This window comes from Halichoerus grypus, chromosome 11 (assembly GCF_964656455.1).
Source record: "Halichoerus grypus chromosome 11, mHalGry1.hap1.1, whole genome shotgun sequence".
In the NCBI taxonomy this organism is placed as follows: Eukaryota; Metazoa; Chordata; class Mammalia; order Carnivora; family Phocidae; genus Halichoerus; species Halichoerus grypus.
This window is the reverse complement of record NC_135722.1, coordinates 35168200-35183264: the sequence shown is the minus strand read 5'-3', so window position 1 is coordinate 35183264 and position 15065 is coordinate 35168200. Positions and strand designations below refer to the sequence as shown.

At 34.6% G+C, this 15065-nt stretch overlaps 1 protein-coding gene across 1 annotated transcript in view; it reads left to right on the top strand.

Moving 5' to 3' along the window:
• GAS2 (growth arrest specific 2) overlaps positions 1–15065 on the top strand; it is a 118348-nt gene that overhangs the window by 47015 nt on the left and 56268 nt on the right. Inside the window, exons 4-5 of the mRNA XM_036117196.2 lie at positions 5345–5408; positions 14635–14776. Coding sequence (XP_035973089.1) covers positions 5345–5408; positions 14635–14776 — 206 coding nt within the window. The remainder of the gene's footprint in view (positions 1–5344; positions 5409–14634; positions 14777–15065) is intronic.

Below are 15065 nucleotides of genomic sequence, written 5' to 3'. Positions count from 1 at the left end.
ATATAAGGATGTCATAGCCTATTCTAAATGTGAATAGTGATTCTGAGAAATCTGGACAGACACAAACTCAGCATTCATGAGCTGGTGAGATTCTTAGCCTTTTCTTTTCTTTAGCCTCCCTGAGATCATTTGAAGGCATTTAAATTGCTGTGCTACTCCTAATTGCCTCTTACCTCTACTCTCAACGGTTTCTGCACGGGTCTTACCAGGAGTGACATGATATAGGGAACGGTTTGTGACTAGCCCTTCACTTTTTGGGAAGCATCTTTTGTACTTTATTAATCCTGGCAGGAGAGAAATGCCCATAATACATATAAAGGGCTAATCCAAAGCATGAATTATTTTCCTTTAATTCATCATTGTCATCACTGTTATCTGAAACATTTGTAGAGCATATGTATATATATATATCAAAGCACATTTGAATGTTTCTAGCAAAACAGAGGAATTATAACTATTGTTTATTATAATACACAGCATTGGTTAATACAGTGCTTCTCCAAAATTAAAGTGCATACCCATCACCTGGAGAGCTTGTTTAAATGTAGGTTCTGATCAATAAGTCTGGGGTGGGACCCAATAATTTGTGTGCATACCCATCACCTGGAGAGCTTGTTTAAATGTAGGTTCTGATCAATAAGTCTGGGGTGGGGCCCAATAATTTGTATTTTTATCCAGCTCCCAGCTGATGCCAATGCTGCTGGTCTGTGGACCCTACTTAAGTAGCAAGGGAGTAACCTTTATTGAGTGCTTGCCATATGTACCAAGTGCTTTTAACCATAAAATCACCTCATAAGGAAGAGCAAGTAGAAGGCAAGATGCCTGTTTGAGAGATGAAAATATTATGCAGCCTAGACTAGAACCCAATCCTTCTGACTTCTAGTTTATTGTATTTTCTATCATACCACTCTTTCTGAGTATTAGAACTTGTTATTCTCTATTCTGGGAAGGTGGACAATATTAATTTATGACATTTTCACAATTAAATGATATTCAGCCAAAATGTGTTTTTTTCAAGTTTCCTTCCTAAATATAAATCTAAAAACCAGTTTCCTTCAAAACCAGTGTGAATATTATAGTCTCTAGTGTATAGACACCAAATAGACAACACAATTTTTCAGGCTTCCATTTCTTTGCCCATGTGTTAAAACTTAATATGTTTAGCTAAACTATACATTTATGGTTGAATGCATTTTATCCTTGCAGATTCTGTGACATTGAAACTCTACCCTTTGCTTTAGTGGAAGACCTCATTTTCTATTCCTGGAGCTAGCAGCACTCCATTTGACATTTGATGCCCATGAGATTTTTATAGAATCTAGGTTATACGCCTGAGTCTCTTGCCACAATTTTTTTGAATAGGGATCTGTGTTACTTTTCCCAGAGGTGTTCCGCATTATGCTTTTCTTTGAGATGGTTTTGATTATTTTTTTAAAAATCCAATGATAAAACTTTTTGCATAATAATTACCATTGACTGGAGAGCTTTTTATTTGTTTTAAAAAAAATTTTTTAGAGGAAAGAAGCAATAGTGATCCCTTCTTCTAACTCAAAGCAAAAACCCATATGAATGTTTCAGTGATAGAGTGAAAAAAATGTTTTCTACTGTAAACTTTAGTATAAGTAGAAGCTTTCTTGTTTTTTTGCAAAGATGAATCATTAAAATGATTTGTTTAAGATGAGTATCCTTATGACTCAATACAAAAGCTTTCGTTCAAATGCAATATGCTAAAAGTTGTCTTTTTAATCGTCCTGACAAAGACTAGCTAGCACTCGATTATTTGATCTTCTAAAATATATGATACATAATCAATTTGGGTAATTTACTAAAAATGGACTCATCGAAATTATTTTATTCTCAGAGGAAGAAAATTTAATGATAAGGTGTTTGCTGTTTCACAAAATGACACATTTCACTCAAGCTTTATACTTAGCACAAACTTGTAATAGCTATAGGATTATTGGCTTTATATTTCTGTATATGCTGACCAAACTGACCTACTTAACCTGACATTTGATTTAGATTGATTTATAATTAGTGGTCTCTGATATAATATAAATGATAAAATATTCAATATATAGTCATTATAATAGGACCACTTTAAATTATATATATTATACCAATAGTAATTTTTTTTATAAATTTTTATAGTGCTTAGCATAGTGACTGATACCTGATTGATGCACACACACAAAAAATGTTTTTAGAAAAAAAATAAGTGAATTATTGTTGACTAAGCCAAATGAAGACAATCTTTGAACAAATAATTTATAACAAAAATTTTAAGAAATAATAAAGCTAGCTTTGGGCGAGCCTTTCCTATGTGCCACACACTGAGCTAAGAATAACAATAAATATTACTTTGTTTGATCCTCACCAAAATATTGCAAGGTATACACTTTTGTTTTTCCTCAGAAAAATGAGATTTTATAGAATAACCTCCCAAGATAATGTAGGCAGTAAGCCTTAGAGTTGATACTCACACGCAGATCTTTGTGGTTTGAATCCCATGGCCACTGTATTCTATTAACTTACTTTAAAACTTGCTTGAGTGCAAAAACCAAACAGTCACCTCTTTGGCAAATTTAGATACTATTTAAAGACTCTTGAATTTAATTGTATAGCCATAAAGCAAGAGTATTTGTTTTTACAATTAAATAAACATTGACATCATTTGCATTTTCTGAAGACGCCAGGTAAGATGTTAGTCTTTATTTAGTTTGTTCATTGTCAAAACCACTATCATCACCAGATGATTGTCATCATCCTCAATTTTTGAGATGTATTAGTTAGTGAGTAATTACTGTTTTGTGCTAAATTATGCACCTCTACAGCTTCATCTCACTCATTGCTCACTAGTCATCAGACATGGTTTTTCTGTTTTGGTTTTTTTTGTGGGTTTTTTTGGTCATTATAGGCCAGGCATAATATACCTGCTATTTAAAAAGCCATTAATATGTGAAACAATAACACGGGGGTGTTTTTTGAGGCAAGTTCTTTCCTTTATGAAAAATAACATTTCCAAGAAAATTGGGAAGTAAAATAATCATTCTACTAGTTTTTCCTAAGAAATGATGCTAAGGTAGAGGTTAATTTGTCTTAGATTTTATAGGCTGGTTCTTTTAAGGATATAAAATGAAGAATCATGCTGTTACTTTTTAGTTTGCCAAAAGTGATTTTCTAATGAGTCCATGGTAGATTCAGTGTTTTAGTTTGGGCATGCCAAAGCTGTTTTAAGTTGATAGCTCAATTGAAGAAGCAAAGAAGCACACAATAGTAATGTGTCTCACATATCACATTGTCTTTATTACCCACATTATTGTTTTTCTTCAGGATGAATTTTATTTTCCATAAAATGTATCTATTCCAATGCTTATAGAGTCCTCAAACTATGTATAATAAGTTGGTTAAGGAATCATTATAGTTGGGTCAGGTATTTTTATAATTAGTATTGACTGCACATTGACACAATTGGGTCAGTTCACTAGTAATTTTTACAATTTGACACTGTTTCCATCAAGAAATACATGAGATTGTGTCCACGTCTTTTGGAGCTGTAGCCACTTGCTTTGCATAGCTTTCACTGAAGATGAGGATATTAACAGGGCCTAAAAAAATCTTCCTCTCCTCAGTTTTTATATATTCCTTTTTCCACTCAAAAACTCCTGTTTATTATTTTGTTCCATGGATAGGATTTTTTTTAAAGCCTGAGTCAGAAAGAATTGATTATCTAGACAGAAAGATTGTGTTCATTTGTTTGCTTCTGTTTGGTGATGTTTGTGATTGTTCTCTTTTTGAAATTGATGCCTATGTGATATTACGGTCCATACGTTATATTGCACTGAAGTTGATTTAGTGAAGTTGTGAAGTTTGTATCATTCTAGCCAGAGTCAACCAGTGGTGCATTTGAAATTGGAGTTATTAACTATCCTTATTTTTAGATTGTTTAATTAGAAATAATTTTAGGCTTCCTGATTAGGGGAATTCACTCAGGGTCAGCTAAAACTAAACTTTATGTTACCAAGAATTGAAATATTCTATAATTGAGATTTTCCATAATTCTATTTTAATGAACATTGTTGAGGGGAATAGAAGTTATTTTGTGAGCTTCAAAGGTGACATTTTATAACAAGATAATAAAATTGTGTCTGTTTAAAGCCAATTATATACTTTTACAATCCAAGTAAATGTTCTCTTTCTATTCACCACAAACTCCTAATAAATTCCATTCTGATGTCAGTGGACCAAATATTGCCACTACCATAATCTGTGGAGTGAAAGAATTAGATACTAAAGTTAAAGGAATAGAATAATGCTGGGAAATAGAATTATTATAAAATTCTATGTTTAAGAATTAAAGCAATATTACTCTTTTTCTTAAAATTTATCAATAAGCTATCAATAAGCTAATATTTTCTTCTATCAAGATATTGTCTATGTAAAGACCATTCTCAATACATTATATTTTTTCAATATCTGTTGGCTTTATTAGGTGCGGTATATAACAATATTGTTAAAATTCTCTAATCTTGTTAAAAAGAGAGCAATATAAGCAGGACATACACTTTTGGTAGGCTCAACAAATGCAAGTATGATTTGTCAGCATTACTGAATGTGTCCAAAGCAATTCGTAAAGCAAGATTTATTAAGTAATCAGATTATATTAGAATCTGATCAATACAAAGAACAGTCTTCTAATTTGCTCATTTTATGGGCAAAGTTAGCTGTTGGTATATATTGATACATATTTACAAATCCATTCAGTTGAAAGTATATCTTTCTAAAGTATCATTTAATCAGACTTGATTAGGAGAGGACATCAAGTTTCAGAGTCTCATTGATGTCACTGCTTGGAGGATGACAATGGCCTGTGGTGTATCATTTTTATCCTTATTCATTGTATTATTTTGCTCAAATCACTGGTGAAGATAGACTCAGGATTTTTAAGAGTTCAACCTTGCTCCATAGTCTTCTGTGTGCTATGTATTTTTAAATATCAACTATTTATATCATAATGACAGTTACATATATTTCCAAGATTAACTTACTAATATTACCTAATAAAAGAAAAACACTTTCAGGATGGGATTTACTCAGGGTAAGATTTTCTGAGACTCATGACCTTGAGAAGGGAGGTTAGGCAGAGAGTTTTGAAAGCTGCATTAAGACTTCAGTAGAGCTAAGTGTACCGTGGGATGGGATGGTTTCTGTGAAAGTGAGAATGAAGACTAGCTCATTTATGGGAAGCATGAGGGATGAGAGGTCATTGGCAAGCCTGTTCACGATTGAGCTGTTTTACAATTCCTTCTATTATAAAGGTGTCCACCTCTGTCTTGTCTTTCAGTCCTCCACAAGCAACCCAGAGAAGTGTGTCTCTGTTTGCTAGAGCTTGGCCGGATTGCAGCCAGGTAGGTCAAACTGCTGCCACTATGTTAAGACGTGGACCGTCTCAGCATTGAAGCAACTGAGAAGCTTGCTGGCTTTTCATTGTTAATTTAACCTGGGTATTGAGAAGCTACTTTTTCAAATATAATCAGTACAAACATCTCAAGAGCAGTTGTTCAAACTAAAAGCATGCTACCAATATTCCTAGCCCCATGATCATGTCAAAGCCACTACGTCTAATAAACATTTACTAAAAGCATATCCTCTCGTCCAATACATTTTCCCTCGATCCTTTTCTTGGGGGGGTGGGGGAGGTCTTGTACATGAAGTTGTGTGTGACTATTACTCTTTCCACTAAAGTCTGTTCCTGTTATGTCTCTCTCTCCCAATTCCTTCACCTCCTCTCTCCCTGTTTATTCTTTATAATAATTATTAATTCTTAATATAATCCCTAAAATCATCTAATATTTAATGAATTTATTAAAATTTAATAATTTTAATACCTGTCTCCTCTTTTGTTCCTTTTTTCTCATTTTCTCTCATTCAACATCCCATCTCTCAAGTCTTTTAGCTTCTACTTCTATGTGGGGGGGTAGTTTTTCAATTATTCTCCCTATTTTGATTAGAGAAAGGCATAGAATATTATCCTTCATAGGTGAAGATATGTATGGAATCATTTTCTTCTAGGAAAAGAGAAGTAATTGTAAAAGTCATAATCATAGCTAAGTAGACAGAGAAAGGGACTTTATTACCTCAGCTGACTTGCTTTGGTTTCATATCTTATCTACCATTATCTTGCAAATGACCAAACAGATCTTCTGACAGTTCTGTGAAGCTGAAAGAATTAGAAATGAGGATGTAAGTGGTTGAAGAAGTCTTGATTCAAAATTAAATTAAGAATTAATTAGATGTTTTTTTCATCAAGATCTGAGTACACTTTTAGGATAGAGATCAGATGAGCCGATGAGATAAAGGGAGAGCTAGCTCTCGGTGAAAGTTCTCAAAGAGAAATTTATAAAGATAATCAGGGTAAAGAAGATACAAGGTGTACACATCAGCAAATTACAGCAACAGGTAGAAGGCTTGCTGCCACCGAATAGACCTGGGTTTTTTGTTTGTTTTTGTTTTTGTTTTTGATCCAATTGAAAGTTAACCTGCAATCAGAAGTAACTCCAAGTTCCATAAAACATGATAGCCAACATATTCTCAACAAATTGTATGTCAAGTATGAATTTTACTTTACCACAATAAGTGTGTACGAGGAAGATTCTTTAATTAAAAAAAATTTCAAATTAAATATGACTGAGACTCTACTCAAAGTGAAAAAGCCAATTTGAGACGTTTGGAGTTTTCCCCATTCTCTCCCATACTGCTCCAGATACTGTGTGAAGGCCTTGTGAGAGGGTCCCCTAGTCCTCTGTCCACTCAAGTCTCTACTGCTGGGACTTAGTTTGAGCTTGTAGTGTCCAACTCTTCCTTTGGACCCCACTCCCCTACAGAGCCGTCACCTTCCTGGGTTCTATGAGGGAGCAAGACAAATGTATCAGTTGCTTCTAGGACTCTGCTAAGCCACCCAGTCTTGGGCAAACAACCTTGAGTCAGAGGAATAGATATCCTTTGGACTCTACAGATAGCCCCTAGAAAGGGGGAAATTAAAAATACCGGGGAAGGAAGACACACAAAGTAAAATCTCAATAAATGAGCCGTTGCCATGAAATGTTAGAGAGAAACATGGATGGTTCCTACTTAACAGATTAGGCAGAACACTTTTTGTTCAGTTGTTTATTTTAATTATACTGCTAGAATATTCTAAAGTGCCAGATTCCATTTTGTAGTTTTAATAATCTAAATATATGAATCAAATCAGCATCATGATTCTGAAAGCCGTGATATGCAGGTAAAGAGAAGGAGTTGCACCATCTGCAGAATTCGCCACGAGATATCATTATCCTCTTGTTTAGTTTGTATTATTTGCCTGTTTTCTGGATTTATTTTATTTTTTGTAATTATACTTTTTATTACTGGAACACTGATTAGGAATCCAGCTGAACCAGACTTTTTAACTATGATGGAGTCATCAAAGGAGACATGCTACCCAGTGACAAAATCCCTTTAGAAATCCCCATTGCTTCAGCTTCAAGTCTGGCATAAATTGCCCCTTGCCATAGTATATAAAAAAAATTAAAATCTTAATTTTAATGACAGAGAATTATAATGGCCTGGTCAATTTCATGGGGAAGGATCATTTCAAGTTTTGTGGGGTTTTTTTCCCCCAATTATTTTGAAATTGAGATTCTGGGTTGCTCCATTTCTTTATTCTTTTTTTTTTAACCAGTTTATTGGGTGACATACAAAATGCTGTACATATTTAATGACAGGTTGATGAGTTTGGAGATAAGTGTATATCTGTGAAACCATACTGCAGTCTATGCCATCAATCTATCCATCACCCCTCAAATTTTCATCCTGCCGTTGTTATTATTATTATTATTATTATCATCATCATCATCGTCACCATCATCATTGTTACTGATGATAAGAATGGGTTGCTCCATTTCTGACCACACTTATAACCATGTAAGCTGGTGAAAGCAGTAATTATTCATATTACAAAAATATTACTAATTTCACAAAGGAATTATCTAAGGATTAAGATAACCTTTATGTTATAATGCTCAATTTATAAACCTTGTTATTTATTTTCTTCACTTACTTGAGTGATGTGAAATACTGCACTTACACAGAAAACCAGAAAATATGCTGAGATCATTCAAGGTGTTACTTTTGTTGTGTGCAGCATAAGGTAAAACAGTTGAATACCAATTGGATAGATTGAGCATTTAAATATAAATGTCTACTTAAGTTTCTATCTGTACACATTTGAAGATCTTTTTTTTTTTTTTTTTTATCGAATGGAAGTTCAGTTGTGCTTTAGAGACAGCAACCCAATAAACCCAAATTTCACTCCCTACACTGTATGTTGGAGCATATTAGTTAAAGGGAAAAAAGGAAAATTCATCCACCTGATCTAATTTGACTCTTAAATTTTTCTTTGAACATATTAAAACTATGTCTGCATCTTTATTTTGTGCTTCCTCCTCGCCCCATGCCTCCATAGAGGATTACATAAATTATTGAGTTAAGACATCTTTAGCCAAAACTAGAATTGATTTGGGGAGAGCTCTTATGAATCAGTACATTAATCTGTACACACACTAGATGAGTTTTGACCATAATGGAGTTCCCGGTACAATCTTATGAGTTGTGAGCATTTTTTTAATAATCATTGACAGATGATGCTTTTGTATATTTGATTCTAAACATTAACTCCTTAAAATTACACAAATGTCATCTTAAAAACATCAACATCACTTCAGGTATGATTCTCAAAATGTTTCTGATTCTCTGCCATGTTTTCCTGCCTGGGGACACTCAGTGAAGCTCCTTTGAGAGCTGTGTGGGCTTCTCTGAAATCTGAGATGGGAGAATGAGACCACTTATTTTTGTTCTCATGGGTAAAACTTCCTTTTATTTTCGACTAAATAGAGCTATCATCACTGGAGAGTGAAATCCCATTGTTAATATTTCAGAAACCATGTCAGTTTCTGAGTGTAAAATATGCTTGTTCTCCTTTTGAAAAGTAAAACGCTCAGCAAAAGCAGGTCAGTAAAACCTGAAAGATCTTTTTAATGACAATGCTTTGACATTCATTGCTGAAATATGTTCCTATGAAGTCAGCCTTTTCACAGACTACAGAATTAAGATTAGCTTTATGCTAAAAGTTAAAAACTTTTGATATTTTGGTTTGGGGCCATAATCAATAATTAATATCTTAGTGGAGGTTTTTATATTATTATTTTTGAGTGCTTCCTTAATTTTGAACAAAATTTATGACCATTTGAAAGAAATATACTTGGTGAACATTTTTGTTAGTCTATTTCAATCCATGGCCTAATGAAGTGTTGCTTAAAATAAAAATATTCTTATACAAGGTTTATTAATTAACACATCCTATTTAAAGCACTTGACTCTGACTGCTAAGAATATCACATGTGTTCACATGGGTGAAATTTCCTTCCAAATGTAAATCTCTCTTCAAATTACTTCAAAACAGAATAAAAATAGGGCAAAACTATCTTGCAAGAATCTATAAACTGTTAACTATAAACTCATCTGTTTATCTATAAATTTATCTGCCTTAAGAAGGGGGAGTTTCTAAAATGTGTCCCCCTAACTCTACTGAAATAGGTCCCAGATGTCTTTTGTTTGAAAACTCTAGTCTACTAAATAGTTTGAATAAATTCTCTAGTTCAGGGCTCAGTTTGAAAGCTCAATTATGTCATCTAGACCAATCTCAAAAATCATGTCATGTGCCAGAAAAATGAAAAAGCCATTCCTAGAACCTCTTCATAAAGTCATTAACCAGAAGACACTTTCCCTGGCACTTTGCATTTTTTTTTCAATGAGACAAAACCAAATTTCTTGCCCTTTCATTATTCACTCTACTCTCCTGTCACTGGGGTATAAAGATGTGAGGGTTTGGTTTTAGTGGATTCAACCTTCTTGCTATCTTTAGTTTGACCCTTATTCAGTGTGAAAACAACAAACTCTCTCTCCCAAAACTCAAAAATCTTATAGCTGGAAAGGAGTAGAAAATAGTATAGATTTGTGAAAACCTCACAGACAAAGTAGAAACATGAAGTGGTATAGAATTAATCATGGAAACCAGAATAAAGCAACCTTTTGGAGAGTAGAAAAAAAGACCTATTTGGTGACTAAGTTGGTTTGCAGGTGTGAGCCCCCAGGCCCAGGGGAATGTCATGATTTACAGCCTGTTGACATCTCCAGACAGACAGGAAGCCAATGAATCGTATTTAAGTGTGCATTTTGGGGCTGGCTGACTCTACCCTAGGCAGCTTGAAGTATTTAAAAGCCAATATAAGCAGAGATTTGGAGCTTAGTGTTGATTCCCTGTGTTCAGTGGCAAAGCTAATTTTCAGCATTCCCAGATAAAGAAAAATCTCCAGGGCAAGGCTTTCCATGCATGACTTTGTTACCAACTTCATTCAAACTTAGTCTACTTTGTATCAGACATGGCAAAACCTGTTGTTCCTCTAGTAACATATTATTATTTTACTTTGTAAAAAAAAAGAGAGAGAGAGAGAAAGAGAGAAAGAAAAAAAAGAAAAGTAAAAAATTATGGAGCCTATTCCTGAAAGGTGGCCTGAATCCACCGACAATTACAAGTGAAATCATATTTTCCAACTGGCTTAATTTATACATTTGAATATGATGTTTTAACTTATGATTGACTTTTAATTGGCCGTGAATTCTAGTGTGTTAAATTCCTCTAGCTTCACTGCCCAGTTTGTGTTATTCTCTTAAGAACATTAAATATAACAAAATTTTGTACCTTGATGGACTAAGTATTCAAAGAAGTCTAGGCAGATTAAAAAGAGTTGCCTACTGAAGAAGTTCATCCAGCGAGTTAGGAGCAAAGCTGAGTTTCTAACTTGCTCTGCTACATCCAGCACTGAGATATTTCTGCTGTTTCATAATTCTAGGAAAACTGATATAAAGAAAGCCTAGAATAAGTTCCTTTGTAAAGGATACAAACAATAGTAATAATATAAACAGTAGTAATAATACTACCTTACATCTTAATTTTCAGGCCCTTATATTATTTCATTTGGTGGTATAATATATTTTTCAAAAAGCTTGGGCAAAAGCATCTTTGTGCTGCAGGTTCCTAGTGGTAAAACCTTTGATACATCCATTATCAACACAATTTCAGAGGCTGTGCCACGTGTTAGCCACTGTACTGAGCATGTAATGGATACTTTTTTTAAGATTGTATTCATTCATTTGAGAGACAGAGAGAGAGAGAGAGTGAGCTCACAAGCAGGGAAGAGGCAGAGAGAGAAGCAGACTCCCCTCTGAGCAGGGACCCAACATGGGGCTCCATCCCAGGACCTGGAGATCATGACCTGAGCTGAAGGCAGACGCTTAACCATCTGAGCCACCCAGGCGCCCACAACATCAAAACACAGGAGTTAGAATTTCCATTTTACATTGAACTTTCAAGGAGGCTCAGAAATAATGTATGTCAGGATGCCCAACTGTGCTGGGTACATTGAAGATGTTCAATAGCAGCCGCTGTTCCACCATCCTCCCTCCCTCCCCACACCATGACATCAGACCTCTGGGGCAGGTCATTTTCATTTCTACTTTCCTGATAGAAAACAGACTTCTAGAGGTTAAGTGATTTGCTACATTTAAAAAGTAGGTTAATGGCACAGTGAGCTCAAGTCTACTTTAGGGAAGAATGATACACAAATCTCCATGTGAGTGTTGTTAGTACTTGTCAACAGTAATGAGATGCTGGGTTGACTTCAGTGTAATTAATGAAGTACTAGAAAGAAAAAAAATGTATTTCGTTTAGTTTTGGATAGGGTTTAAAATCTTCTGGAAAAACTTTTGGTAAAGCATTTATGTGCACTTAATATTGACATGTTTTATTAAAGTGATATGCAATTGGGGTGCCTTGATGGCTCAGTTAAGTGTTGGACTCCTGGTTTCAGCTCACGTCATGATCTTAGGGTCGTGAGATCAAACCCCTCCACCAGCTCTGTACTCATCCGGGGAGTCTGCTTAAGATTCTCCCTCCCTCCCTCTCCCTCTGCCCTTCCCCCTGTTCATGTGCACTCTAAATAAATAAATAAATAAATAAATAAATAAATAAATAAATAAATAAAACCTTAAAAAAATAAAGTGACATGCAACTAAAGATCCAGAACAATGAAATCAAATTCATATTTGGAACCAAAAATTATTGTTATATGATACTACGGTATTTTTTTTCCATTCACATGGCAACTCTTTAAGTACGTACTGTGTGCCAGGATCTATGCCAGCTCTTGGGATGCTATGAATTAGACACTGGTCTCTACTGATACAGATTTGCAGTCTAGTGCATGTTTCCATTATGTCTCATTAACTGGATAATATATATAAAACATTAGAAATATGAATGGTGCCTAGGTCTTTTAGCTAATGATTTATTTAACTAAAAATTATTCTGCTCATTAGCGACGGTTCTCAAAAAAGCAGTTGTTCAGTTGAGTTATGACAGCCTAAACCGTTTTGTACTAATTTCTAAGTTTTCAGCTCTTAAAGAGCTTCTGACACAGTGTGCATCCTTACCCTCTAAATTCTGAAAAAAAAATTGAAAATGAAATAAAAGAGTTGCAGATGGAACATCAAATATCTACTGATAAGATCCAAGTTGACAAAACCAGAGAGGGAGACCAACCATAAAAGACTCTTAATCTCAGGAAACAAACTGAGGGTTGTTGGAGTGGAGCGGGGTGGGAGGGATGGGGTGGCTGGGTGATGGACATTGGGGAGGGTATGTACTATTGTGAGCGCTGTGGATTGTGTAAGACTGATGAATCACAGACCTGTACCCCTGAAACAAACAATATATTATATGTTAATTAAAAAAAATAAAAAACAAAAAAAAAAGATCCAAGTTGGGAGACATGCTTAGTGTCTTTAACTGACCTCCAGAAATAGGCCAATTAACTACCTAATTACAAACAAAGATGGATAGGGTGGAGTTTTCTATGGAGGTCTTTCTGGGGGTAGCTTCTTCCCTAGAAGAAGGGTGAACTGAGTCAAGCATGCTCAACTGATACTTAGATTTTACAATTTGATAAATCCCTTCATCTTGTTGGAGAAGAATGAGTAATGAAAGAGAGAGGCCAGCAACTGAACTAATTTAGCACCCTCGACAAGAACAAAACATCAAGAGTGGAGAAATTGCTTCCTCTGGAAGTGTATCCTGAACACATGTGTGATGATGTGAGTTAAAATTACAAGCCATTAGAACAGGACAATAATCTAAGCTTTTGCATTTAATGATCTTTTAAATATATTATTCACTCTGAGGTAGTAGACATACTGTTTACATATTTATTCTCTCTGTGTAGATTATTTTCTTTGTAGATTATCCATAACCTATTTTTTAACTTTCCAAATGACTTTTTCCTCTCCTTTCTAACATGTAATCACCTGATTAAAAGGTCAGAGAAAAAGAGCTTCAGCCCTACACTGAGAAAATCTGGATTTGCATCTTTGTCTTGCTCCTAGCTAATTCTGTACCCTTTCTGGATCTTTATTCTTTATTCTGTAAAAATGTAAGAGTATAACTAGATGATCCCAAAGGTCCTTCACACTCTCAAATTCTGGAATTATCTTCGGTCTTCTCCACCTAGGTAAACTGATATGCGTCTAAAAAACCAAACCAATTTAAAATTTAGCCTAAGAAAAATATGATTATGGGAGATAAGAATTTCAATAACAATGACATCTCTCTTTTTGAACTTCTATAATATTGATAATTTACAACACATAATTTTTAACATTGTTATTCTAAACTATTTCTCTATTTGCTCTTATTCATTTTCTTTCACTGTACCCCCATACATGCTTTCATTACATTGTTTTTAAGTGTATAACCTATGACACAGTATAACCCCACACTACATCATTCTGGGCTCGGAGGAGGTGTACAATTAACAGTGAATTTCTTCTCTGTTAAATCATTTAAGGATGTTCATTTTGGGGATTGCTATTTTCATCTTTAACAAGCTTGTGTTCAAAATAGGAATTCGGGGCTCCTGGGTGGCTCAGTCATTAAGCGTCTGCCTTCAGCTCAGGTCATGATCCCGGGGGTCCTGGAATCAAGCCCTGCATCAGGCTCCCTACTCTGCGGGAAGTCTGCTTCTCCCTCTCCCATTCCCCCTGCTTGTGTTCCCTCTCTCGCTCTGTCTCTCTCTGTCAAATCAATCAATCAATCAATCAATCTTAAAAAAATAGGAATTCAATTACAAATCTCTAAGCTAGTAAATCTAAAAGCTGAAGACTAAATTTTACATGATAATTCATGTTATTGCCTCAATATATTACATGGAGTATTTTTATTCTTAATATGTCAGGTGTCTATTCATGTGTCTATATACATATCTAAACATAAGTGTATATGTATGTATCTATATCAAAATCAGATATATGTGTTTTTTCCTGCTTAAAAGGAGGCCAATTTAAGAACTTACCATTTCAGTGCCAGAGAAAGTTAGTTTTGAAAAGTCAGCAATTTGGTCCTATGGCATTTATGATCAAATGTAACATATGGTAAGTGTGTCATTATAAGTTATGCGTGTGTATTGATCTGGTGTCTTTTAAAAGGTATGGTGTGGAACCTCCTGGTTTGATAAAATTGGAAAAAGAGATTGAACAAGAAGAAACACTTTCTGCTCCTTCTCCTTCACCTTCTCCTTCATCAAAATCTTCTGGAAAAAAGAGTACGGGAAACTTACTGGATGATGCAGTAAGTGAAATTGGTTGGATTTCTTACCAAAGAGCCCTTTGTCTTTTTTGAATTTCAAAACTCATTCTGTACAATCTCTTGTCAATCTAACCTTTACCTATTTCAATTTCATTGAAATTCATTTTTAAATCCTATGAAAAAGTTTGTAGTCCTACAACAGTAGAAGTAGTCATTTTGAGATTCGAACCTGAGCCAGTCATTTAAAATAATGCGTCACTGAATTCTACTGAGTAGTATCCAAAATTTTAGGATAATAAGTTAACTTCCTAAAAATTATCTTTGCAAACAG